This window comes from Hipposideros armiger, unplaced genomic scaffold (assembly GCF_001890085.2).
Source record: "Hipposideros armiger isolate ML-2016 unplaced genomic scaffold, ASM189008v1 scaffold_25, whole genome shotgun sequence".
Classification (NCBI taxonomy): domain Eukaryota; kingdom Metazoa; phylum Chordata; class Mammalia; order Chiroptera; family Hipposideridae; genus Hipposideros; species Hipposideros armiger.
In genome coordinates, this window is record NW_017731375.1 from 6,127,784 (window position 1) to 6,154,685 (window position 26,902).

Genomic DNA, 26,902 nt, shown 5'->3' on the forward strand with positions numbered 1-26,902 from the left:
TCTTGGAGAAAGCGGTGCTTGGACTGGAACTTAAGGACAACAGAATTTCTACTGAGGCTGAATTTGGGGGGAGCAGGATGAGCACAAAGGTGACCGAGTTTCCTACCTTGTTGGTCAGGTCAAGGCTTGGAATCATGTTTGAAGACTTGGTACAGATGTTAAAGATTATTGGTCCAACTTCCCATTTAAGAATCCATTCTACTTGATGGAGAAAAAAATCAGGAGGCGACATGAGGGAAGGAAGGGCGACTATCGCAGGTAAACTAGTCCACAGTAAACCACGCTGTATTTATAACAGGTTAGACATCTGCTTTCCATCTTGCTTCTACCTGTGAGCTTTATCCCTCTCCTTCACCTCTCGGAGAATTGGTTTAGTCCTGTTCCAAGGTTCTGGCATACTGTAATTAACACATGTGAGAATCCTTGGCAAGCGTTAGAGACTCCATGCTTATCTTCTTACTGTTGTGGCTAATTCCTACTCCTCTTTCAAGGCTCAGCTCAGGACTGTCTGGGGTGGAAAGTTGTGTAGTACTGATCACTACGTTCACTTTGTTGAGTGGCCGGCTTGCAAGTCTATCTCCTCAGCAGCCTGTGAACTCCCTGACGGGGGTCTGATTGGTTTCTATAACCCTTGAATCCTGGCTCTGCCACGTACTAGCTATTGGACTTTGGACAAGATCCTTAACCTCCTCCCCGGGCCTTAGTTTCTTCAACTGCAAAGTGAGGAAAATAAAACTACTTCATAGGCTGCAGTGAGATGTTCAAAACTGAGCTCAGGCACTTTAAGTTCATAGCCTAGTGAGTGGCACACAGGTTGCATAAGGAGAAGATAAAGCTGCAAATAACTACACTCTTTTCCTTAAAGGGCTACTCTTATTGGAAAACTTGGCTGTGCCTCCGTGACTTGACCCTTGGCTCTGGAGCTCTGCCGCGAACAACGTCCCTCAACAGGGCTGTAGCCCCAAGACCCGCCAGGTGAGGGCGGGGCTCTGTCTTCAGGCCCCTGGAGGGGCGGAGTCGGCGCGTGGGTCACGTGGGGCGCAGGAGGCGGGCCCCTGCGCGCGCTGGTCACGCGGGCCGGTGTTGACACTTCCGGGTGGGACCAAAGTGAGGCGGTGGTGCAGGGGCTGGCGGCTCCGGCGGCAACCATGGCGTACAACGGCCTCACGGTGCCTCTGATAGTGATGAGTGTGTTCTGGGGCATCGTCGGCTTCCTGGTGCCCTGGTTCATCCCTAAGGGTCCCAACCGGGGGTAAGTGCGCCAGGGCCGCCCAAGGAGGGACGCGCGGCTCGGAGCGGCCGGGCCGGGCGGGGGAGGGGGCAACCCCGCACCGCACAGAGACCTTGCCGGGGTGGCCCCGCGCTCCACAGTCAGGCCCCGACCCCGATGGAGCCCCCCGACTTCTTGATCGCAGCAGCGTCGGCGATCCCCGGCCCGAACGTGAGGAGGTGACCTCGGGCGGACCCTCCTTGGAAGGGAGTTCAGGGGAATGTTTTCTCATCACGGGCCTGTGTGGGGAGGGTGTAGTCGGAAACGGATTTATACCGACTCAAGAAGAAGTTGGGGTCCGTCCCTAGACGACTTTTGCCCCTTTAGCCAGGCCCTCCACCCGGATGAGGCCTCGTTTGCCTAAACTTTAAAGGAAGGGGTCAAATAAAACAGATTGCCCTCTCCGCCTCCTGTGTTGTCGCAGTTGCACTGGACAAGCTTGTGCAACAACGTCGAGCCCGGGCCTTGCATCTAGTGGGCGCCAGTAGGTAGTTGGGGCCTGATCTAAAGCGAGATTAATTACCGAGGAGCAGGAGGTATTGTTTAGAAACCCCTGCGTCATACCTTTTGCAGGGTGCTCCCGCCGTGTGTGTGAGTGATTAAGAAAGACACTTTTTCACAAGTGAAATCGAGCTTTATCTATATATTTTGTAAGTAAAGTTTTATTAGAACCCTTTTTTTTTTTGCCTTTTAGTTCCTCTTCTGCCTTTTAGTCATTTTTTCTGAGTGCATGATCATGTGGGGTGAAACTTGGAATGAAGTCACAGTTTGTCAGAAACACCATGTTTTCATCCTTTGAAATTAACTGGTGGCTTCAGAGTGCTTTGCTTGCAGAGTAGGCATTCAGTAAGTGTCTGTGGAGTGGATAATTATCTATTGCCTTTATTAAAGGAAAGAAAATGCTATTCCTTAATATTTTGTGACCTGAGCCCCTTTGTCTCTCTGGAATAAACTTGTGTTAGACCTGTTCCACCTATCTAGCTTAAAAATAAAAAATATAATTTGTTTAAAAAGGAAAAATGGTAGATGAAAGTCTATCATTTGGTGACATTAGGTAACCCCCCTTCTCTGCCTCCCATAAAACACGTTATATAAGGTCATCCATCACTCCAGCCTGTAAGATAGAGTTTCAGAATTCTAGGGGTGTTAAAACAATTTGTATTCACCACATTTAATTTCTTAGGCTGATTTCTCCTACTGGGGTTAGAGAACAACAAAGTACTTCTTTGCTGTTTCTAGCATCGACTACTTCATTACGCTACTGTCTGCTTTTTCAGCCTTCATACTCAGAAAAGCATTTATTAATGTGCGGGTAGCATTGACCAGTCCTTTCTTAAGGACCCTCATCGGGGGCCCACCCTGCCCAGCCTTGGGGCTTGATGCCACTGCTGTTATCCAGGGTAATGAAATGCCTCCTGTAGGACATGGGCTACTCAGTTTCCATGATTCAGGTTTGACCTGCTGGTGAAATGCTACCCGGGTCTAAGGCACCACCTCCACTCCAGTCCTTGTATTACCCGCTCTTGGCAGGATTGAGCAGGTCTTAAAACACAGCATCTCCTAGGAATTCCTGTATTACACTCTGAGAAACACTGCCCCTAGCTGGATGGCCCCTGTGACCTTGGACAATTTAGTTAACTTTTCCATCTTCCCATCTCCTCACTGTAAAATGGAAATACTAGCCCTGAATTAGTACTAGTTCCTCTTTGCTTCCTGAAAAGACTGCAAATCATTTTTTTTTTAATATATGAAGGAGCTGTATTGCTTCAAGGACTCTGGTGAATTTTTAATACAGGAGAGCCTTTCTGATTTGAACAATTCAGAACACCTTTATTAAGGAAATAAGTAAAGGTACTGCGTGTGAAGGGAAGAAGGAGACTTCGATGCCACATCTTTCCGGCAAGACCCCTGCACATCAGAATGCAGAAAGTTGGGCGATGAGGTTTTCAGGACCTGGTGAGGCAGGGGGAAAAAGGGCAAAAGGGAAAACGCTCCTGAATCTAGGACCCTTTATCATTCTTTTCTACAACTGAAAAAGGGCAGGATAAAGCCAAGTCTGTCGGAATCGGCTTTCCAGGCCATTCCTGTTTTTCCTGATTGCCCTCGTTTCACTTGAGGAAGCCACAGGTCTCTTAAAAGCATCAGGTTTCTTCACAGTGGCCCCCTTAGCAGTGGGGGGAAAGATGGGGAAAGGCACAGGGATCGGGTGCCAGGAGCTGTCAGCTCCATTGTTTTCACACGTGCAGAATATTTCCAAACATACAGAAAAGTAGAAAGAATACGAGTGCTGTGTACCACCACCTAGAATCAGTAATTGTGAAATACCCACATTTGCTTAATTGATTAATACGTGAGTGTGCGTGTATACGTATCTCCCACTGCATTTTTATCTCACACACTCCTCTCCTGCTTTATTTTTCCCCATCAGCACTTACCCTCTGGCATAGATAGATAGATAGATAGATAGATAGATAGATAGATAGGTAGGTAGATAGATAGATAGATAGATAGATCTTGTTGGTTGGTCATCTTGTTTGTTGTCTGTTTCCCCCATCATGTCAACTTCACCAGGGCAGGGGTTTTCATCTGTTTCCTTCACTCTTCTCTCCCCAGAACCTGTACATACTAGACAATTAATGAAAATCTGTTGAATGAATGCATGATGTACCAGTGTATTAACTGCAGAAAATACACACACTTACACAGAACTTCTAAAGGAGGAGTTAAAACTGAGTATAAATAGGAGTGCTGACACTCGCTTCCCACTTTCTAGGCGATGGTCTTGCTCACTCTGTGGGGCGTGGAGCCTTCTCTTCGGACACTGCGCCTATGGATGATGGGGGGCATTGAAAAGTGTTAAGCAGTAGAGTGATGTGATGAAAGGCATATTTTGGAAAGATTAATCCGAGGGGTTTGTGGCTAGAATGAAAGGGAAGGAAGTTTTGAACCTGCTAGCAGTTCGCCATGTGAACCTGCTGAATTTTGGTGCTAGGGGTGGAGGAAATCTGCATAGGGAAATGCTTCCAAGGACTAACGCACTGCATTCGGTGTGCCTGAGGATGCAGAGGAGGCATGAGCAAACGATGACAGATTTGGGGGTGGGTTGGATGGGTGGAAATGGCAGAGCTGCTTCTGCGGAGTAGGAGAGTCAGATGGGGAGCCGTTGGAAAGAGAAATGGGACAAGTATCATGAGTTGAATTTTAGAAGTGCTGATATTCACCTGGTCAGAGATCCAGGTTTAACTCTTTTTTCAGACAGGTGTGGAGATGGGAAGATGTCAACACTAGAGAGTCACATTTTTATTTATTTATTTATTTATTAGAGGATGTCTCATTTTCTTTTTTTTTTTTAAGATTTTATTGGGGAATTGGCGGAGGGGAACAGCATTGCAGAATTGGGGAAGGGGAACAGACAAGTTGCTGTCCTTTTGTTCTTCAGTCTAGTTGTGGAGGACGACGCTTCACTGGTTCATGTTGGTATTATCATTGCTCTCTTCCCGGGTGAGGCAGTTGTTCGCCAGCCATTGGCCGCTCATGATGGCTGCTGGCCACACACGGTAGCTTATGGCAACCCACTGCAGCAGGGGCTGCAGCCTACACTGTCACCGGCGACTCACAGCAGCCCAGCTCCAGGGAGCTGTTGTTCACCATCTTAGCTGTAGAGGGCGCAGCGTCACTGACCCTCATGTGGGATCCAAACCACGGTCCTGCTGCTCAGAGCTGGCATCCCAAGCCAACTCTTAACCAACACGCCACTTGGCCGGCGTGAGTCACATTTTTGGAAGTGTAGTGTCATTTCATCGTAGAGAACAATGCCAAATAGGGTAGTTACTTGGGTGTCAAAACTCATTGTCGCTGCAGCCTTTGTGTTCGGTTTCAGATGGGTTTGGATTAGACATCTAAGCTGTGGCATACATATCCCTTTAAATACAAATAAATATTTAATTATTTAAACTTCTACCAAATGCACTCTGTGGTGAACTGCAATCTATGGGTGTTTGAACAGACTCAGATGCATTTTCTTGGTGCACCGTCCATGCTGGTTTGCTAATTTGGGATGTGGACTTGAATCATCCTGCAGTGTCTGCGTAGCTTGCAAGTTATCTAATAATGTTTCCTTTTTTGAAAAAAAATTATCTTTTAATTACAGTTGACGTTTAGTATTCGTTTCAGGTGTACAGCATAGACATTTATATAGGTTAGACATTTATATAACTTACAAAGTGATCCCCCTGATAACGTCGAGTACCCACCTGGCACCATACGTAGTTATTACAATATTATTGACTATATTTTCTATGCTGTACTTTACATCCCGTCTTTTCTTTTTTTTTTAGAGTTATCATAACTATGTTGGTGACCTGTTCAGTTTGCTGCTATCTCTTGTAAGTATGTTTCTCTTGTAAGTAGTTTTTCTTAAAATAATAAGCATTATTCTTGGTGTTCATAATAATGTTTGTGATTGAAAATGAAATCATAGGCACATGATGGTGAAACTTCACAGCTTAGTTTTATTGCAGCTTGTCCCCCCATGTCACAGCTAGAAATAGTGTCCTAAGATTGAAAATAGCACACTTTTCCTGCTCAGTCTATTTACATAAGAACTGTACAGATACTCTCTCCCTCTGTCAACACAAGTCCAGTTTATTTGGCACAAGTTTAAAGCTTATAATTAGCCAGAAAGTGTCCTTGTAGTACTTTTTATTTCACTACTGTGAAGTATTTAGACCTCCTCATTTCACTGAAATATCTTACTGTGAAGTCAGTAAAGCCATTCTTGGTTGTGACTTGTGCTTATCTCGTGAACATAAGTTGAGCTAGAATTGTAATCAAGTGGAATAAGGATGATTTTTTTTTAATTTCAAAAATATTGTTTAAAATATGGTAATAATTAGCATCTACTTGAATAGATTGTATAGTTTATATAAACTATTGAATGAAAACTATTTTTGGATATGAAGGTAATTCCTCAGCATATATTTTTGGAATACTGTTCTTTATCATTGTGGGTGTCAGAAATGGCAGAACTACTGTTGAACTGTTGTAAAGATGTTTCCAGCTCGTCTGCTTTCTCTCCTTTCATGAAGAGTGGAAAGAGTTAAGCCCCAGGAAAAAAAACTGAGTATTCAGTCAGTTCATGGAGAAAATAACCATTTCAGAGTATTCAGAAGACTTATGATATTTTTTCTTTTTTTTCCAACTGAGATATATTTCACATACCACAAAATGCATCCTTTTAGGGATTTCCCCTGAGGGTCTGGAACCAGTATTGTCCTTTCCTAAAAAGAGTTTTCTGGCCTCTTGAGACTTGGCTATAAGGAGAGGACTGGTGTTGGCCAAGGTTTGGTTTGGTGCCCCCCGAGGTAGGAAGCAGTGGTTCTCATCCTGTGATGGAAAGCCGTGGCTTCCCGTGACTCCGCATCTATGAATGTCTTACATCTTTGAGCTGGTCACTAATATTTTTCAAAGAACGTGGGGACAAGCCAGTGCTAGTTCTTGACGTAGATCACATCCCACCCCTGACAGAGTTACTACCATGAATTTGACCTTCTGGCCAAGCAGTCCGTCACTGGTTTAAGAGCAGTGTTAAGTGTTTAAAGCTGAATCATAATGTTCCCTACAGGTGTGGCTGAGTTAGGATGGTGTGTGACTGCCTCAACACCATGGCTTAGATGATGAGACTTCCTACAGTTGGCTGGTTTAGCATTTCTTTCTGGTGAGAGAAGTAAAAGAGGCTTTTTTGGGGTGATAGCTCAGCCTCCGGAGTGGAAGTCTGACAGGTAAGGTGTGGAGGGAATTAGCGACTGTTCATTCTTGCACAAGCTGTGCTCCGCTCTGAAGAGTACATGAGAGGAAGGGCCTGCATCATGAGGAATCGGCCATTCTAGTGGGGCTGACCGAGTGTCCGTTCACGGCCCTACTCAATCTCCTATGGAAATCCCAAGACAGCTCTACCAATCCAGGAGCCAGGGAGCATCCTACGATTGAAAAGGCCCTTTTTAAATTTCTGTCAAGATCTCTGCCGCCTGAGCAGTAAGGTTGGTGGTGAGGTCTTAAAAAAGAAGAAAATGTTGCACAGAGGAACGGCTTTAGATTATACCAAGATAGGACAAAAACGTTTTGTGACTTTCTGGTCCCCCATCATCTTTGCAGTGTAATTAATTTTCATGATATTCTCTTTAAAACAAATGAAAAACCTTTTTAATCAATCTCATGCCTCTCATTTTCATTTTCAAGTGTAAAATGAATAACTGGACTTGGTTGGAAATTATATCACTTTGTGCCTTAATGACTCCATTGAGAACTATCTGTGAGCCCTTACCTCTTGCTGCCTAGATTTGAAACCATTTTTTTCCTTTATCCCAATGTGCTCGTGATGGCTATGTCAACAGTGGATTAGCACTGTCATTGGTGTATTAATAAAGAGAAAGCACAGACTTCCAACATCCTTCCGGAGTCCATTTGATGGGGTAATGAGCTGGCTGGTATAGACTTTTTGAAATTATTTTTTTCTTTTGTTTCTTTGAAACCTGATCATGTATCCTACTTAGCAAAATATCTGCCTGAAACATGGGTGGAATTCAAGCCCTTAATATTTTGCATACCTGATTCCCCAAAGGGGTGGGACCCTATAATAAATTAGAAAGTCAAAGAAAACTTCACCGTTTGGCGCTAGTAATATTTTCTTGAAAATAACCTCTTTTGAGGGAAGACACACCCAAAGAAACTGGATTTCCTAAATAAAGTCATGTTTTGAAATACATTCATAGACGTTTAAATTGCCTTCTGTTTGTGGCAATTTTTTTTTCTTTCCAGTTTGTTCTAGTTGAAGGTTAGATTCTGTGAGGCGTGACGTGTTTGAGCTCTGAATAAGCCAGTATGACCAGTTCATGTTGATAGTTCAGCAGAGGAAAGTCAGAATTTAAAAACAAAGATTCAGTTGGGGACATGCTCGGATTGAGACAGATGCCTGTGAAACTTGTCAGATATGTCAAATGGCAATGGACACGAGGAGATAGATTTGAGGCCATGAGACTGCCCATACTTTCCTGAGGCAGTGGTTCTCTCCTGGGGCTGCTGCTGTCATCTGGAGGGCGGAGGCCAGGATGCTGCTGTGCTTCCTACGGTGGACAGGACAGCCACCTCCCAGCAAGGAATGATTTGGCTCCACTGTCAGTACTGCTGAGGCTGAGCACCCTGCCCTCAGGGAAGGGATGGAGAGAGAAGTGGAGAGGGGGCAGGGCCAGAGCTGATGTGCCTGCATTTAGATGTACAGATGGGCCAGAAAGGGGCAACTTTGAGCCTCCTCTGTTGAATTAGGGGGAGTGACTGGAACAGATGAAGGGATGAGACGGTAGTAAACTCAGCAGGCATGCACCCCAGAGGAGAAGTCAGCTTTTCGCAAGAGTGGGAGAGAACTGTCGGGAGGCAGCACAGGGGGAGCAAAGAAGTTAAAGTTGGCACCCCCATTGCCAAAGCCTGAGTTACCTGGTATAAGAACAAGCAGCCCTTTCTGTTTAAGAGAACCTGGTAGGTGGGGGACAGGTTTCAGCAGAGCTGGAGGCAGCCGGAAGTGGGAAACTAGAAGGAGGTGTGTGAGTGAGTGGCAGATTTGAACAAGTTACGAAGTGTGATCAAACAATATGGTGAATGTTCAAATGTTTAAAAATCTATTACAGTAAAAGGCACATTGCCATTAATCCCCCTCAAAATATTCCCCATCATTTGGAACACACCCCATCGTTCTTGCAACTTTCTGAAGCAGTTCTGGAAGTCTTCTTTCGTGAGTGTCTTTAGTTGCGCTGTTGTGGCTGCCTTGATGTCCTGAATCATTTTGACTTTGGGAAAGAGCCAGAAGTCACACAGTGCCAAATCTGGTAATAAGGTGGATGAGGACACACTGTAATGTTTTTATTTCACAGAAATTGCCATATACCAGAGCGATGTGTGACACGGAGCATTGTCATGATGGAGTATGAAATACGGTATATTTGAAAACTCAACTTCTCTCAACCATAGCTCACACCCAACTGACTGCACTGAACAAGTCGAAACTTGTCACACACTGTTGCTAAAGTTCCTTAAAGTTCACTGCGTCACTTCCTATATTGAAGATCCCTGCCTTTCCTTTGGATGGCACTCAGCAGCAGCAATCACCATAATTTCTGATCACAATGGAAAGGCTCTGTGTCACACATCACTTGTGGTACGGCAATTTCTGTCAAATAAAAACATTACATGTGTCCTCATCCACCTTATTCACTGGATCTGGCACCGTGTGACATCTGGCTCTTCCCCAAAGTCAAAATGACCATGAAAGGTAAATGTTTTGAATCGATTCAGGAACATCGAGGCAGCCACGACAGTGCAACTAAAGATACTCATGAAAGAGGACTTCCAGAACTGTTTCAGAAAGTGGCAAGAACAATGGGATAAGTGTGTTCAAAACAAGGGGGAGTATTTTGAGGGGGATTAATGGCAATGTGTCTTTTACTGTAATAAGTGTTTTTAAATTTAAACATTCACCATATATTTTTTTAAAGGTTTTATTGGGGAATTGGGGGAGGGGAACAGCATTGGGGAATCGGGGAAGGGGAACAGACAAATTGCTGTCCTTTTGTTCTTCAGTCTAGCTATGGAGGACATCACGTCACTGGCCCATGTTGGTATTATCATTGCGCTCTTCCCGGCTGAGGCAGAATGGTCACCGGCCACTGGTCAGCCACTCACGGCAGCTCACGCTGGCTGCCACCCACTCATGGTAGCTTATGGCAGCCCACTGCAGCTCCACTCCAGCCTACGCCGTCGACTCAACGGCAGCCCAGCTCCAGGTCGAGCTATTGTTCACCATCTTAGCTGTAGAGGGCGCAGCGTCACTGACCCTCATGTGGGATCCGAACCAGGGCCCTGCTGCTCAGAGCTGGCATCCCAAGCCAACTCTTAACCAACGCGCCACTCGGCCGGCCCTGACCGTATTTTTTTTATCACACCTTGTACAGAGAAAACAATGAAAGAAAGGGAAGGGCTGGAAGTTAGATCAAGTGGTGAAATGAGCAGAGCAGTCTGGGATGGAATTTGGATCATCATAGATGGTCCTGGGATGTTTTGAGGGGAAAATTTTGGCAAAAATTAAGGTAAGCAAAGATGAGACCTGTTGAACTTAGTTAGCTCTTTTGGTCCCTATTATTAGGCGAGGACTTGGACTTGAGGTTTTCCACAGCAGCTTGACAGTGCGGAGGATTTGGCAGTTAAGCACGGAATCAGGAAATCTTAAGTCCTCCATGTTGGTTCTTCAAGATTATTTGGCTATTCTAAAATAGCCATATAAATTTTAGAATCAACTTGTCAGCTTCTACAAAAAAAGATTTTATCTGGGATTGTGTTGACTCTATAGGTCAATTTGGAGAGAACCGACATTTTAACAATACTGAGCCTTCTGCTCATGAACATGGTATAGCTCTCCATTTGTTAAGATTTTCTTTTATTTATTTCCTTCGTTCTACTGACTTTGGTTTTAACTTGCTCTTTTTCTAGCTTCTTAAAGTAGAAACTTAGATCATTGATTTTAAACCTTTGTTCTTTTTACATGTAAGAGATTAATGAAATAAAATTCTCCTGTAAGCATTGCTTTAGCCATAGCCTACAAATTTTGGTGATGCTGTTTCATTTTTAGAAGTGTCATGTTTAATTTCATGATAGTCTAGATATCTTGTCAGAAGGTGTATGTACTCTACAGATTCCAGTCCTTTGAAAATTGGACCATAGGCTCAGCACATGGTTTATCTTGATGACTGTTTTATGTGTATTTGAAAAGAATGTATAGTTCGCAGATGTTGAGTTTTGTGTTCTGTAAACATCAGGTCAAAGTAGTTGAAATCTATATCCTCAGTGAGTTTTTTGGCCTACTTTCTTTAGTTACTAGGAGAGGATGTTAAAATTATCAGCTATTGTGGATTTTTCTATTTCTGTTTTTAATTCCATTTTGTTTCTTATGTTTTTTGTTTTGTTTTGTTTTTAAAGATTTTTATTGGGGAATTGGGGGGTTGGGAACAGTGCTGGGGGATTGGGGGAAGGGGAACAGACAAGTTGCTGTCATTTTTTGTTCTTCAGTCTAGTTGTGGAGGACATTGCTTCACTGGCCCAAGTTGGCACCATCATTGTGCTCTTCCCAAGCGAGACAGATCAGTCGCTGGCTTCTGGACGGCCGCTCACTGCAGCTGCTAGCCGCTCACGCTGGCTGCTGGCTACACACGGTAGCCCATGGCAACCCACTGCAGCAGGGGCAGCAGCCTACGCCGTTGCGGGCGACTCACGGCAGCCCAGCTCCAGGTTGAGCTGTTGTTCAGCATCTTAGCTGTGGAGGGCAGTGTCACTGGCCCTCATATGTGGGATCCGAACTGGGGCCCTCTGGCATCCCAAGCCAGCTCTTAACCATCGCGCCAGTCGGCAGGCTCTGTTTCTTGTGTTTTGAAGCTCTGTTATTAGGAGCATGTACATTTGTGATTATGTCTTCTTGATAAATTGACATTTTTATCATTATCGAATGTCCCTCTTTATCCTTGGTAATACTCCTTGACTCGATTTTTATTTTGTCTGATACTAATAGTTACATATAACCTTTCATATGCTCATTGTATCTGTGTCTTTATATTTAGAATGTGCTTTTTTGTATATAGCTGTCTTACTTTTTTATCTATTCTGACCATTTTTGCCTTTTAATTGGCAGATGGATATTCCATATACGATTAATGTAATCACTGATATATCTGAGTTTCGGTCCACTATTTTGTTGTTTTCTGTTTCTCATCTGTTTCTTGTTCCTTTGTTCTTTCTTTTGGCCTTATGTTTGGTCAGTTGAATATTTTTTAGTGTTCTGTTTTAATTTCTCTAAGGGCTCTTTAGCTATACTTTTTATTATTATTATTTTTTTTTTAGCTGAGCCTTGGCAGCTCTGTGGCAGCTCAGCTCAGGCCGGGCATCGAACCGCTGTTGCTCAGAGCTTGTACTCTTGAGCGAGCTCTTAACCAACTGAGCCACTCGGCCGGCCCTAGCTATACTTTTTTATATTTTTCTTTTTAATGTTTGCTCTGGAGATTACAATGTGTGTGCTTAACTTTTCACATCTCCTTAGAGTTAATATTGAACTCCTTTGGGTAAAATGTAATAACTTTGCCACAATATAATTCATTTACTCTCCATCCTTTGTGCTATTGTTATCATATTTTACATCTATATATGTTGTAAAACCCATACTACAGTATTACAGTCTTTACCTTAAAGAATCATGTCTTATAAAGGAATTAAGAGAAAGAATCTTTTATATTTGCCCACATATTTACCATTTTACTATTTTTAGTGTTTTCTCTCTCTCTTTTTTTTTTTCTGTAGATTTGAGTTTTTTTCTGGTATCCCTTCAGCCTAAAGAACTTACTTCAGGATTTGTTGTAGGACAGGTCTGCTGACAACAAATTCTCTCAGCTTTCATGTATCTGAAAATGTTTTTATTTTACTTTATTTTTTTCAGGATATAGAATTCTGGGTTGACAGGATTTCTTTTCTTTTTTTTCTTTTTTTTTTTTAAAGGTTTTTTTTATTGGAGAATTGGGAAAGGGGAACAGCGCTGGGGAATCAGGGGAAAGGGAACAGACAAGTTGCTGTCATTTTGATCTTCAGTCTAGTTGTGGAAGTTGTTGCTTCACTGGCCCTTGTTGGTATTATTATTGCACTCTTCCCAGGTGAGGCAGATCAGTTGCCGGCCTCTGACGGCCACTCACAGTGGCTCTTGGCAGCTCACACCAGCTGCTGGTCGCTCACACTGGCTCCCGGCCACACACAGTAGCTTATGGCAGCCCACTGCAGCAGGGGCTGCAGCCTATGTCGTTGCCAGCGACTCACGGCATCCCAGCTTCAGGTTGAACTGTTGTTCAGCATCTTAGCTGCAGAGGGCGCAGTGTCACTGGCCCTCATACGTGGGATCCGAACCGGGGCCCTCTGGCATCCCAAGCCAGTTCTTAACCAACACGCCACTCGGCCGGCCCAGGGTTTATATTCTTTCAAGCAACTTTAAGATGCTTCTCTGACCTTGTTTCTGCTGAGAACTTAGCTGTAATTTGAATAGTTCTTCTCTTTATGCATTCTTTTTCCTCTGGATGTTATTAAGATTTTTCTCTTTTTCTTTAGTTTTTAGTAGTTTGACTGTGGTGTTTGTAAGTGTGGTTTTCTTTGAATTTATTCTGATTGGGGTTTGCTGAGCTATTTAGTTTTGCAAGTTAATATTTTCCACCAAGTTTGAGAAAATTATGGCCTATGTTTACTCCCCCCCCCCCCCCCCGTGCTATATGCCTTTTCTCCTTCTGAGACTCCAATTACATGCATGGTAGACTGTTTTTTGGTTTTTTTCCCCATTTTTTTTTTCTTATTTCTTCAGATTGGATAGTGTCTGTTGATCTGTCTTCAGGTTCACTATTTTTTCTATCATCTCCAGTCAGTTAGTAAGCCCATCCAAGGATTTTTCAGTTCATATATTATACTTTTTAGTTCTAAAATTTCCACTGGGTTCTTTTTTGTAGTTTTAATTTATTTTCTGAAATTACCAATCTCTAGTACCATCAAGTAGTTGTTTTTCATATTTTGTTCAGAGTTTATAATTATTGTCTATAGGATGAGTCTAATAAAAGCTACTTTGCTTTTATAAGAACCAGAACTTCACGTATTGACTTTATTTTCAGGGATTATATTTTTCATTTCTATAGAAGTTCTTTTTCTTCCCCGCTTCCTTCTTCCTTCCCTCCCTCCTTTTTTCTCCCTGCACCTATTTTAAGCTTAACTTATTTCTTAAGACATAGTTTATTTATGGTTCGTCTCCGATAATTCCAAGATCTGTGTCCTTACAGGTCTGTGCCTGCTCTTTGCTGTCTGCTGCCTCTCACTGATGGTGCCTTGTTTCCATATGTGCTTCATTGTGTTTGACTGCCAGCTATTCATTTTCCCGTAATTTTATATGTACAACCTCTTTGAGGCCTGGTATAAAGGTGGGTTCCTCTCAGAAGGAATTTACATTGCTTCTGCTAGATGCTTAAGGCCATCACCAATGTGGGCTTAAATTAAGTAAAATTGTTGATATGTGGTTTTTCAAAACCATGTAGAATGAATCTGAGTTTCAAACCTTCATGATAACCCATCCTCAGCATCAGTGGTTTTCTTCTTCCTTCTTGGTTCTTATATTTGAAACGGGTGATTTTCCTAGCATTTCTGTTAAGGGGGTTCTGTCTGATTTATCCTTTCCTTGAGTTAGGACCCTTTGAGGTCTCAACTTTGTGTGGGGAGGTATGTGGAATTTTCCTTAGACTCTCCACCTTGCATGGACCCTGGGCTTTGTCTGCTGTTTCCCATACCCTGTGAGGGCTCAAGTTCATCTGTTTTAGGATATGCTCTCAGGGTATGGAAAGCAGTCCGCAGTCACTTTACTTTCCTCTCTGGATGCTTGCCTTCACTTAGCTTTTTAGTCTGAGAATTGCTTACATTTCTCTCATGGGTACATTTAAAATATTTATATATTGGCTATTTATAGTGGAAGGAAAAGCTAGGTACCTGGCCTAGCATGTTATTATCTGCTGTATGAAAAAGGTGTTTTTTCTTATTCTGACTTCATAATCTTTTCCTTTACATTTTGGCAGGTAAGAGGATTGTGGCAGGCTTTGAACTGGAAGGCCTGGTTTAGAAAGCATGGAGAAAAGAAAGGAAAGCTATTTCAAGAGCTGGCAAAAATACAGCGTATTCCTATGGTAGTGAAAGGGTCACGGTAGAGATAGGGTTGCCATAAGGTTATGGAAAATAATTTTGTGCCTTCTCATCTGGAGCTTAGGGTCCTCCCCCAAGGTCCCTTAGCTGTGGCAGAATTCAGTGCCACCACGTTCCTTGTCGTGTGGCCCCTCCAGTTTCAAAACCAGCAACAGAGAGCCTCCTTTGTGTAAAATCTGCCTCATCCTGTAGCAGTCTGAGTCCATTAAGGAACTGAAAACCACACACTAGGTTAGATCGGGGAAATTTAACGTAATTATTAATGATGATAAAAGAGTAACAGCAAGATATAAGGAAATTTTATATGGTACTCTAAGTCTGAGGGAGGCCCAAGAAAGGACAAACTTGGAAGGGATTCAGCCCTCATTAGAGAAGGTGTGTTTCAGCCCACCTGACAGCAGAGAGGTTCATTGGTTTGACCAGGCTGGCGTTTGTCTGGAGTTTCTGGGCAGGCAGTAGGCCACCCCTCTGCAGTCCAGGCAGGAGGGCAGGTGACCAGTGGCATGCATGTGTAGTGGAGTCCCTGTGCCAGTGTGAGCCGGAGGCCTTCAAAGCATATCGGCCGTGCAGGGGCTCTGGCTTCCGTGTGGAGAGGGCTGCAGGAAGGTCATTTCCAGGCTGAGACTCCAAGATCAAAGAACCACATTCTGGGCCAGAGCCTGTACAGGCCCTGCCAAACGCCCCCACGCCCGCTCCGCCAACTTCCAGATCCCACCTGCAGTGTCCCTGCAGCTCCTACTGAGACAGCTTAACATTGTGCTCACTTTAAAGGCGGATAAAAGGAATTCAGTCGATCACACAGCACATACTGAAGGGTAGGTATGTCCTGAGCCGATTGCAACAAACTTGTAAGTAATGCACAGGCTCCAACGCCTTTTGTCAGGGAGAGAGAGAGCCCTGTCCCTTTTAGGAGCTCACCCGATGAGGTCACGTCCACTCGGGATAATTTCCCTTTCTCAAAGCCAGCTGTGTCTTAGAATCTAACCACAAGAGTGACCACTCATCATATTCACTGCTTGGGTTTCGACAGGGTGTGTACGCCAGGGTCTGGGAATCTTGGGGAAACACCCTAGAATTCTGCCTGCCACAGAGGTGGGGGGGGGCGGGGGAAGGTAGAGACTCAGTGCTACCTGAGAAACTCCCTTGTAAAGTGCAGGTTGTATTTCATTCCGTGGCTTGAATACATCAGCTGTCTCAGGGTAAAAAGGAATGCCTAGTATTTATTAAACATCTATTCGTCACCTGCTCCCCAGAGCACTTTCCTATATTGTTTCTTTATTTCTTAACATCTTGAGGCAGAGGATATTACTCTCATTTTACAAAAGGGGAAACTGAGGTTCAGGGTGGTAAGGTCACTTGCCTGGAGACACTCCACTAATATTCGGTATAGTTGAAATTAAAATCCACCGCTGCCTAATACTGAATCCTGTATTTCCTAATAGCATCTAATAACACTGCTGCCCTCAGAAGAATTTGTGTCATTGGATAGAGATGAGGGGATGTGGCAGAGGTCAGCTCGGTGGAGGTAGGGTGAGTTGCTGTCCTGTGTCTCTGCTGTCTCACGGAGCCCCCTGGTAGAGGTCACTCCTGTCATGGCCCTTGCTGGAGGAGCAGTGGCTCAGAAGAGAAGTCCCTGCCAGACTTCCCTGTTCCAACAGGGAAGCTGGGGAGTCATCTGCTTGATGCGTGCGTCACCGGGAAGTAACCATGCCTCTGTTCCCTGTTCTCATATCTGAATGTGGAACAAAAGAACAAAGCAAGATTTGAGAGCGCCGGAGATAGCCTGTTCTGTGGGAGAGGGCGTACTCTATGCTTGGAGAATTCTAATAACTCAGAGCTGAGCGCATGACAAGTGGCCAGGGGTGTTTGCAGAATCTATCAAAGCACACTCTACTGCCTGTTCTGGTAGGTGTCTCACAAGCTCGGGAGCCCCTGGGTGGGGGTGGCCCCCTCATCGATTCCTCCTTGCCTCCTCAGAGCCTGACACGAGCACGGCGTTGGTAAATGACTGTGGGATAGATCAGAACTCCTGGGCTGCTTGATTTTCCTCAGCCTGATCTAGTAGGATTCAGGAGCCCTGGGTTCTCCTTCCCGCCCTGTCGCTGATTCACTCTGGGCAAGTAAGCTCCCTGGGACTTAGTTTCCGCATCCTTAGATTTAGGAACATGGACTTGACTTCTGGACCACTCCAGTTCTGCAGAAAGATGCTCCTCTACCATAGCGGCCCCAGTTGTTCGAATCATCTCCCATGGTTGGTTTTTAGGCTGAGCTTCAGGTTTTGGAGGTGTGGAACAGTTCGGGCAAATATGAGGGGTACATTTCGTTCTCTTCCCTTGGACACATGAAGTAACAGACTCATTGGAATACGATCTCTTCCTCCACCCTCTTCCGCCAATTCAGACTGGATTTTTTTTTTCCTTCCAGCTCTCTATCGTGTTTCTCCACTTTAAAGGGAAATTTTAAGTCAGGCAGGAGTCAGAAGAGCAGGCACTGAGCTCAGCTGGTCAGAGGGAGAATTCCTCCATGAAATTTCAAGTGAACTGGCCTGTGCCATTTCCTAAGGAACTTTCTTGAACTGTGCTTTGTTGGGTTTTTGTTGTTGTTGTTGTTGTTTTTAAGTGAGATGCTTTACTTGAATCGAAACATGAAAAATAGTTTGTAAAATTAAATTCAAAGTTGCTGAATACTAATGTGAGCCAGCCACGTGGACTTCATTCTTGCTTTCGGATGTTTCCCCTTTACCTCAGGTACCAAAGGCTTGTGATGGACTTCATAATCAGGGGGTGGATTCTTTTTTTCCTCAACTCCCAGACAGTTTAGATTTAGCTAAATTAATACCTTCTGAAATGTTGGCAGAATATTTCAGAAGGTGACTTGTAGTGAGAACCTTAGTCTGGCTGGATTGCTGGTTGAGGGGCTACTAGCACCTCATTAGATGGTGACCACAGGCAAATCACTTAGCCGTTCTCTGCCTCAGTTTCCTTAACTGTATTATGGGAGAATTAAAAGGAAGTTTCCATGTGAACTAGAGCATCCGTATTTTTAAAAAGCTCCCTGGGTGATTATAATGTGCAGCCAGGATTGAGAACCACTGCTATATAACATCAGAGAGAGTGCTGCGAGGGGGTGTTTTTATTCGGTATACATTTTTGGTGAAGAAAGAAAATAGGCTAGTTTATGCTCTAACATGTTTTTTTATTTAGATTTCTAGCATTGACCAGTTATTTCCGTCTCTTACGAAAGGACAGACGACTGTTTTATAGTCAGCGTCTATTGCCTGCTGGGATTGGGGAAATCCTGGGTCTGTGTGGAATTTTCCATGACTCTTAGCGCAGCGCCATTAGTGTCCACTGCAGCCACAGCACTTTCCAGTGTGTCTGCCTCTGCCGTCCTCCCCTTTCTGTCCTGACTGTGTCAGATGTTAAATCAACTGCACGCCTTTGGTCTTTTATTTGTGTTTAATACTCTAGTTCTAAGAACAGATCAGAGGATCTCATCTGAATTCACTTTTTGTTTATCAAGTGAGTCAGCTTGAGGTATCTGTTTTGGCCTGGTTTCCTCAGGTGTCATGTTTCCTGTCACAAAGCCACCTTTTGTGGGGCTGGGTGGGGAGGACGGGTGCACTGTTTCTGTGGGTGCAGGCTGCTGGTGCGGCCGCAGGCAGCCTGGTCATTGCTGAGCAGAATCGGCTGTTTGTTTGATCCTTTGATGGGAAGAGTTCTGAAAATAACGGCGAATGGAAGAGAAGAGATCCAACCACACAGTGATCTGTTTGAATTTGGCTAGTCCCCCCTCTTATAAGGGAATGGCAAGTCCTACAATTTTAGGATACTACTGGAGCCGTGTATTTCCCATTTCCCTAGAAAGCAATTCCCTGTATCCCATGCAAGGAAGATAGCAGGACAGGATTATGCTGCTAAAATCTCCTCGCCCAGGTTAGCAGGTGGAGGCTGGGCTTGTTTACCACACCCCCTCACCTCAAAAAGAGAGAAATTCTGAAGTTCCTCTCTTTTGAATAGGAATTAAAAGCAGTGTGTGTTCTGCTTCATTCTGGTCCCCGCTCAAGTGGCACCTCCTTGGAGAGGCCTTCCTGACCATCCTCTCAAGGAGGACCCCTTCGCACCTCCATGCTCTGCTCCTTCATTTGCTTTATTTCTTTCCTGGCATTAATTATATTGTGTGAGCTTTGAGTGGGTAGTGACATTTCATTTTCTCCCTTTTGTCCCTGGGGCCAGGAACCTGGTAGGTGCTCATCAAATATTTGTTTAGTAAGTAAAACATGGAATGGTTTGAATGGCCAGGCATTTGCATACTGTCTTTTTGTTCCTGGCTTTGGTCTTAGCTCAGTGATTCTCAGACGTCACTGGGTATATGAGTTACAATATCAGATATAAAACCTTTAGTCAGAACTTTGTGAACAGTATAAGAAAACGTTATGTGCTATTTTGCACGTCTAACCCTGAGGTAATAATATAACACCATTGCACTTCCTCCATAATTAGTCTATAATACAGAGGAATAGCTTATTAATTAGATTCTGAAGTAAGCAGGGAGGGTTAAATGCCCATTTGGTTCAGCTCCACCAGGGCCCAGAAGATGTGTTATATATTTTAGTGGAGAACGGGCTGTCAAGCGTTAGAGTCTAATTGGGAGATGGTGGGCTGAAATTTAACCTGGGCCGTACCAGTAAAAATGGGTGTGTCATATTGGTTGTGGGTCTTAGCATTTGGAGAATGGATAAAATAACACCCATTTTTTCCGAGCCTGGAAGTTGTGATGATGATACATTGAGATTAGGTAAAAAACACATGAATTCAGGAAATCGTGGATACTTGGAATTAAGAAAATGGGAGAAAAGACAGAGATGCTTTGTTATATATCATGTGTATTGAATTGAAGGCAGCGTGTGTCCTCTGAAAGCCTATTAGTACCGTGTTTTATGAGCTTGTATTGAAGGTTTGGTCTGAACAGAATAGACTTAAGTTTTACTAATGCACATTTTTTCACCCTAATTGAAAATGGTCCTGTTCCCACATATTTCAACACTTTTTGTTGTTGTTCCTCCCATTATTCTTTCAGTTGGCTGATTGCAATTCTGGCTCAACTCAACCCTCTCTTTGGACCACAGTTGAAAAATGAAACCATCTGGTATCTCAAGCATCACTGGCCTTGAAGAGGACCCGCTCTCCGGTGCTCCATCATTGAGGTGACTTTACCCTTGACCTTTCACAGCAGCGTTGTCAGTCAGTCAGCTAGAGTTTGCCTTGACTTTCTCTCAGAATTTTATGGCCATTTTAACACTTTGTAAGGGCAGGCTGCTGAAAGTAAACATCATCTGAAGAGCAAAAGTAAATTTGGAACTTAAGCCATTCACTTTACCAAAGTATTTATCCATAAGATTCTTTTCAATTCTGGTATTACCCTTCCATTTAAAGTACAGTTTGATGTACAAGATTAAGATTGCATGCAGTCTTTTTGACACAGCTCAGGAAAGTGACCTTTGATACTCAGTATCGCAAGATTCAGCAGTTCCAAGAAATGGCTGGCAGATTTGAAATTAAGAGCATTTCTGAATGCTTTGATAGAGAGAGACAGATGCTTTTTGAAAATTGGTGTTAAAATTGCAGCTTTTATTTGGTTCTGAGGCTCAGAGAGGTAAGGAGTGGTACAGTGAAAAGATTTACGCACTGGCTGAGAGTCAGAAAACCTATCATTTACATAGTTTGTTTCTCTGTCTCCATTATTTCGATAAATGGAAGTTAGCACTAAATATTTGAGTAGATTCTGGTACAGCTTTTGGGGCAAGGGTACTTCTGTGCTGCTGTGAACTTCGTATCGCCTCGTAGCAGGAGACACACGGGGTCTGGCTGGCTCCCTGTCTTTAGTGATGCTGAGATGATCAGTGGGTTCAGGTAACGACCACCTGGACCCTCCAGTTGTCAAGTTCTCTGTCAGCCTTTCATCCAGTGATTTTTATCCATTGATGCTCTTAGCCTGAATTAAGCATTTCAGTAGAAATTGCAAAGTGGTGATTTTCTAGTTCTGTCATGACTTCTACATTTGATTAGATGAACTGTATAAAGGTGAACTTTCCCTCATCAAATAGGGTTATTTAGTAACCTTGAACTGTAGATCATACAGGAAAAGCAGAATACGTATTTAATTCTTTTTGTTTGTTTTTAATTTTCAAAATAAGATGTTGGTGCCCAAGTGACTTCTAGGTTATCCAGTGAGATTTACTTTTCTTTCCTTTTTAATTTTAGTCGGTTAACATTTATTATCCTTTTTATGTTCAGTTGTTCTTTCTTTGGCCTATGGGAGCCTGCTTACACTGGCTTATATGCCCTTTTGATATTAGTCTTCGATAGTTGCCTAACTTTCTGGCAACACCAGGCCTGGCATCAGCTGGTCCTCCAGTCGCTTTCGGAATTTCCCACGGAAAGGATCCTGGTTCGCTAGTCAGTCTGGCCCAGCTGGCTCTGGGTCCTTGCAGTGGGAAAGGTATTTAAAAACCAAGAACTGATCGCTAGGTACGTCCATTACTTCTGGGATGTTGTTGCTTTTAAGCCTTTATGCTGGAGAAAGCCAGGAAGTATGTATTGGGTTGTTGAAAAAGTCATGACGTATTTTTTTCGTAGCAAAAATGTGTCATGACTTTTCCGACAACCCAATACTTTTAAGAAGAAAAAGAATCATGAGTTCATGTTAGTATTTCTAATTCAAATTTAACATCACAGGGCTTTTACTTAACTTTTGTGTTCAAGTCATAGTAATTCTTTTATTTGCTACTACTTTTTGAATATGTAAAATATATTTCCAAAGTGAAAATTATAAATAAGACATATTCAGAGAAGTCGATCCTTGCAGTGTTTCATTTTGCAGATAAGCAAATAAATACGCGTGCGCACATCTGTCTCTCTGTGTTTGTCTCCCAGTCCTCTCTGCACACACATAGCTATTATGGGGGGGAATACATACACACACACACACACACACACACACACACACACACACTATTTTGTAGCTTGCTTTATGAGGGTGCCTGTTTGCTAGATTTTTGCCAATTTGATAGGTAACTAATTAGCTTTTCTCCCCCTTACAGTTCTATCTTTGCCCAAAGGAGTTTTGATTTCCTTCTTATGTAGATTTTTTGTAAAAATCTGATTAATGAGATTTGTTTTTTACCTGCCTTTTTTTCTTCAAAGTCTCCTGTTTTCTATCCTTCCTGTTTAACTGCAATGGATGTTAGATAAGGAATGATTGGGCTTTAAAGCTGAGGACTTCAGGTCTCAGAATCAGACCTCGTTCCAGCATTGCCTTAACCTTTCTGAGCCTTATTACTTTCTCTGATAATGAGAGAATTGGGCATCTTTGGCTCTGGATGACGCTGGGCATGTGGATCTGAAGGTTTCATTTGCCCATTCTTTTCAGCCTCATGTGTGTTAACCTGGTTGAAGAATTCCTAATGTTTGCGCTGTGGTCCACAGCATCAACTGGGGCTGCTGCTTGAAACCCTCATATTAAAGGTTGTTCCTTTAAAAGCAAAATCCGAGGAAGTGGGAGGCACAGGCAGGCTAACCCTAGTTACGAACATCATGTTACGTTTATTCCGTGTATGAGGTAGTGATTGTGGTGGTGTCATCACTCTAGGCCTTTGGAGTCAGCACAGGAGATCTAATTTCTGCCTACTGTTGGAGCAAACAGAACCCTTCAAGACAGGCCTTCTCTTTTCTTGGTGGTAAAATCAAAAGACTGCACTAAATTCCCTTTTGAACTTTGAACTTGTACACAGCAGTGTGATGAGAAAGGCGCGCAGAACCCAGATTTAGGCCTGTCTTCATTTGGTAAGGAGAAGGGTTCGATTTTGCACATGATTTGTTTAAGAGGCCAGATTTGGAAATTAGGAGATGTAAGGTAGACATGGTGTTCAGCAAGAGAAAAATGGGGAGCAGTCGTGAAAGCTTTAGAGTGATTTTATACAAATGAAATCAACTTGATCTGAAGAACACAGTTAAACACCTAGCTGATGGTTTGTTACTTTGGTCACTTTACTTGCCTTGGTTTTCTTTCATGTATTGATGATGGGGTGAGTTATAGCACATTATGTTTACTGGGGAGTCTTGCCCAGTACTTCTAAGAACAGTGCTCACTTCATCTTTGCCCCTGCAAGCCTTGTCCCCCTTGCTTGTGGAACTGTCACATCAAAGTTGCTGTTTTGGTCGATGTCCATTTTCCTACAGCCCTGAGGGTGTGATGCTAGTATGGAGTCTCCTTGGAGTGGATTTGGCTGCAGACCCAGCATCCCGTATGTCAGTTCATTTACCACACCATCATAATACGTTAGATAAGCTTACATGATTTCCCATAGTTCTAAAGGGCAGAAATTCTATCTTATTCCAAAGTCTGGACAGGGGAGGAATAGAGAGTATTGGTAATTAGGCTTCTGCCCTGGCAGAACTGTTTTTCTATGCATTCGAAAAATATTTGCATGCTCATGAGGTACTTGGTACTGAGTGGGGATTTCAAGAAAGGCTGTGGGTGCTGGAGGGGTTCGTGATCTGTTGAGAGGTTGAAATGAAGCCATGCTTGTGACAAGTGGAACAGTGCAAGGTGTTCTGTGAAACAGCGGATTTTTTACTGTCGATCACTTCATTCTCCTCCTGCTCAAATCCAGTCAGGCCTGTTAATGTCTCTGTCTGCCTTTCCTTTCCGTTCCTCCTATGGACGCCTTAATTTATGACCCAGGACACTGCAGCTCTGAGTTACTGCAGTGGCTCATTGGGTCTTCCTTGTCTCTAGAGCAGTGTGTCTACAGAACACCACTCTGTTTTTCTTCCTCCTGTAGCACTCCCTGAAACAGATCACTGCTTGCCCCGGAAACTCTCATTCTTCTCCATGGACTACAGCAGGGTTTTATTTTTTTTAACCCAAGGTCCCTGAGTTCAGTGGCATGCCCCTTGAGATGCTGTATAACGTTGCAAGCACAGCTTTTTGTCAGGGTCACCAAAGGTCCCATGAGCCACAAGAGATAAGAATGACGAATCTGCAGGTTATGTCCAGCTTTCTAACTTGCCGGTCAAAGCCTTCTGATGCTGCCCTCAAACCACCTTGGCAGCCTTTTCACTGCTTTCTTCCGTGACCTGTTGGTTGCAGCCCTAAACTGTTCTCCTGTTCTTGACCTAAATAGCTTTTCCTGCCTCTCGCTACCCTATGACAATCATTCATTTAGAAAGCAGATTAGTAAACACTCTTCTGCAAACATCGTTTCCGCATTCTTGCCTCCACTCCCCCTTTCTCTCTACTTTCTGACGTCTTCTCTCTGAGTGTCCACTTTGTAAGTGTTTGCTCTTCCTTCGCCGGACACTTGTTTTCAAGGTGATTTCTTCTTTCCCTAAGTGTGTTTAGCTCCCTAGTTTCTGCCATTCTTTCGGCGCATTGCCTTGACTTGTTAAATACACACACCCTTAGTTCACTGAAATACCTCTTGTAGTTCTCTCATGCAATAAATACATCCCTTACATGGGACCATAAACAAGGAATTATTTTGCGAATTTACCTAAAATGAAAAAATAAAGATAAACATGACAACCTATCCTTGAATAAAAATTATCTTCACTCATCCCTCCCTGAACAGACTTCCTGGTTCTGGCGTCATGTTTCTATGGTTTCTATGTTGTCTTCATTCTCAGTTTTATCTGCAAGTCGACTTAGCGATTCCCTTATTTTACAGAATGAGAATGCAGGCCCTTTGGTTGCGTTCCTCGCCCCACCTCCAAATGGCTACCTCATGTCAGAGAGGTGATTATAATGTGTGCTTCTTTAATTCACCCAAAATCAAACCACAAGTCTATCCAATTAACAGTCACACTCAACATTTATCTTAAACTGGGCGTCATTGAGCTTGAGTGAAAATTATCCCCGATTTCTGTGTGGTTTGTCAAAAATGAAGACCTATTTTTCCATTTTGTGATTGTTCATTTGTCTAGAAAGGCCTAAACGCTGAGGAAGCCTAACCAGTGTGCTCTTCATAGAAAGTTAAGACACGAAGCATCTGTATTCACTGCTTCAGTGTTCACAAATACTTTATAATCTTCCTGGCACCCGGGTCTGGGCAGAGAAGCTGTTCTGCTGCCCCAAGGAGGTGGAGAGAAAGAGATAGATAGATTAGAGGAAAGGTTCCCCGAAGCTGGAAAGCTCTGGGAACTGCCCCTGCCCAGCCCACTGTGGATATTCCAATCCAGTACACTGTAAAAACAGCCCTCTGATTCCATCTCGAGGTGAATGGACTTTGTTTGCAGTGTCCTACCTTAGTGGGTCCCCGGCAGCCTGGTGCTGTCCACCAGCGGGGCGGTCGGCCGGTCCCAGCTTACCCCAGTGAGACTTAGCAGCAGTCTTGTGACTGCTTCTGGGCACCGTGGAGCCCGGGCCTTGGAAACCTCTGATCACACTGCACTGAGGATTCTCCCTGCTCCGCGCACTGACTGGGAAAGCTTCGAGGTTTTCTACGTGCTCTTTGACCTTCAGTCTTGTCAGACCTGCCTGCCACAAACCCTGTCTCATCGAATTTAGCCCATCACCCCACCTGCATGTAACCCTCGACATGCTGGCAAATTGTGTGTTATAACCAGCTTGTTCTCTTATCTGCCAACTCAAGCCTTGTGTGGAAACTGTCTTTGAAAGATGTTTCTCTTTATTGTTTTAATTTCAAAAGTAGCATATGTGGCTTTGTTTATATAGACGTTATAAAACAAGCTTTACATAAAGGAGTTTATGCGACTACTGTTAGCAGTTTGATGTGTGAAGATGCCTGTTTTAAATGTTTGCTAGCTCTGCAAAGGTGGTGTTGCAGCTTGAAGCTTCTAGAAAAAGAAACTCACATTTGTCACCTACACTTGTGGTGGCAAGAACGGGGAGCAGACTGAGAGCAACTTCAAGTACCAAGGAGCCAGCTCTCTCTAAGAGTCCAAAAAGCGTGGGAGCGCTGCTTCCTTGCTATAGGAGGGGAAGGGAAAATACAGACCCTTGAAACCGAAGTGAACTCATTAGATTCCAATACGATCGGTCTTAGTCAGCTTCGCCCTTCCTGCTTTTTATGACAGTCAGACCTACTTGTGATCCTCAGTTTAGTTCTGTCCTTGGTAACAGGACCTCTTGTCATAGCCCTGCAAAAACCTGCCGAGGTGTGCACGTTAATTGAACCCACTATCATTCAAGTGTGTATTGAGCACCTATATATTTTGAATTATTGGCCTGAGTGACTCTCTTGATGGTAAACTTGCCCTCCTGAGGATGGTGTGAAGACCAGTTACTAGAACAGCTTTGTTTTGCAGGTCACAAAGAGAATTCCTCTAGATGCAACATCACCTCCAAACCTGATCGACCACCTTCCTTGACTCGCCTGTTTCGGCCATCAGCTGCCTTAAACATCTGTACCACATCTGAATATCTCATTCTACAATGCAGTATTTTTTTCCTCTCACCTTTTTTACACTGTGATGAAATATGTGCCTCCTAAATCTACTCTTGCTGATGCCATAAAATGTTCATGCGCTCTTCTAAAGTGGAAGGTGCGTGCCGTTCTTCTGAGAAACCCATCACTCTCTCCTTGGAACCTGTGGATTTGAAGATGTATCCAGCCTACTCGCGACATGAGATTCAGTGAAGTGTTTCAAAGCTGTCACAAGACACTAAGATTCCAGTGCAGCAGCCAGTAGGAGAACAAGTTCAAGAGAACATCTGTCCCAACAGAAGTACACCAAAGTATATTTTCAGGATGAATTTCTTATTTCTGCCATCTTTTGGAATAAATTATTTTTCTGCTTTCTATGGAAA

General features: G+C 43.6%; 1 protein-coding gene across 1 annotated transcript; it reads left to right on the forward strand.

Moving 5' to 3' along the window:
- Positions 1-1,060: 1,060 nt before the first annotated feature.
- ATP6V0E1 (ATPase H+ transporting V0 subunit e1) lies at positions 1,061-26,902 on the forward strand. Its single transcript, XM_019635917.1, has 4 exons — positions 1,061-1,252; positions 5,608-5,655; positions 20,150-20,276; positions 26,401-26,902. The coding sequence occupies exons 1-3, from the start codon at positions 1,149-1,151 to the stop codon at positions 20,241-20,243; spliced, it is 246 nt and encodes an 81-aa protein (XP_019491462.1). The 5' UTR covers positions 1,061-1,148; the 3' UTR covers positions 20,244-20,276; positions 26,401-26,902.

What these genes read in the sequence shown, in the direction of transcription:
- ATP6V0E1 (XM_019635917.1), top strand. Translation starts at nt 1,149, where the DNA reads ATGGCGTACAACGGCCTCACGGTGCCTCTGATAGTGATGAGTGTGTTC. An exon ending in CCTAAGGGTCCCAACCGGGG is followed by an intron (nt 1,253 to 5,607) that starts GTAAGTGCGCCA and finishes TTTTTTTTTTAG; the next exon opens with AGTTATCATAACTATGTTGG. An exon ending in TCAGTTTGCTGCTATCTCTT is followed by an intron (nt 5,656 to 20,149) that starts GTAAGTATGTTT and finishes TTATTCTTTCAG; the next exon opens with TTGGCTGATTGCAATTCTGG.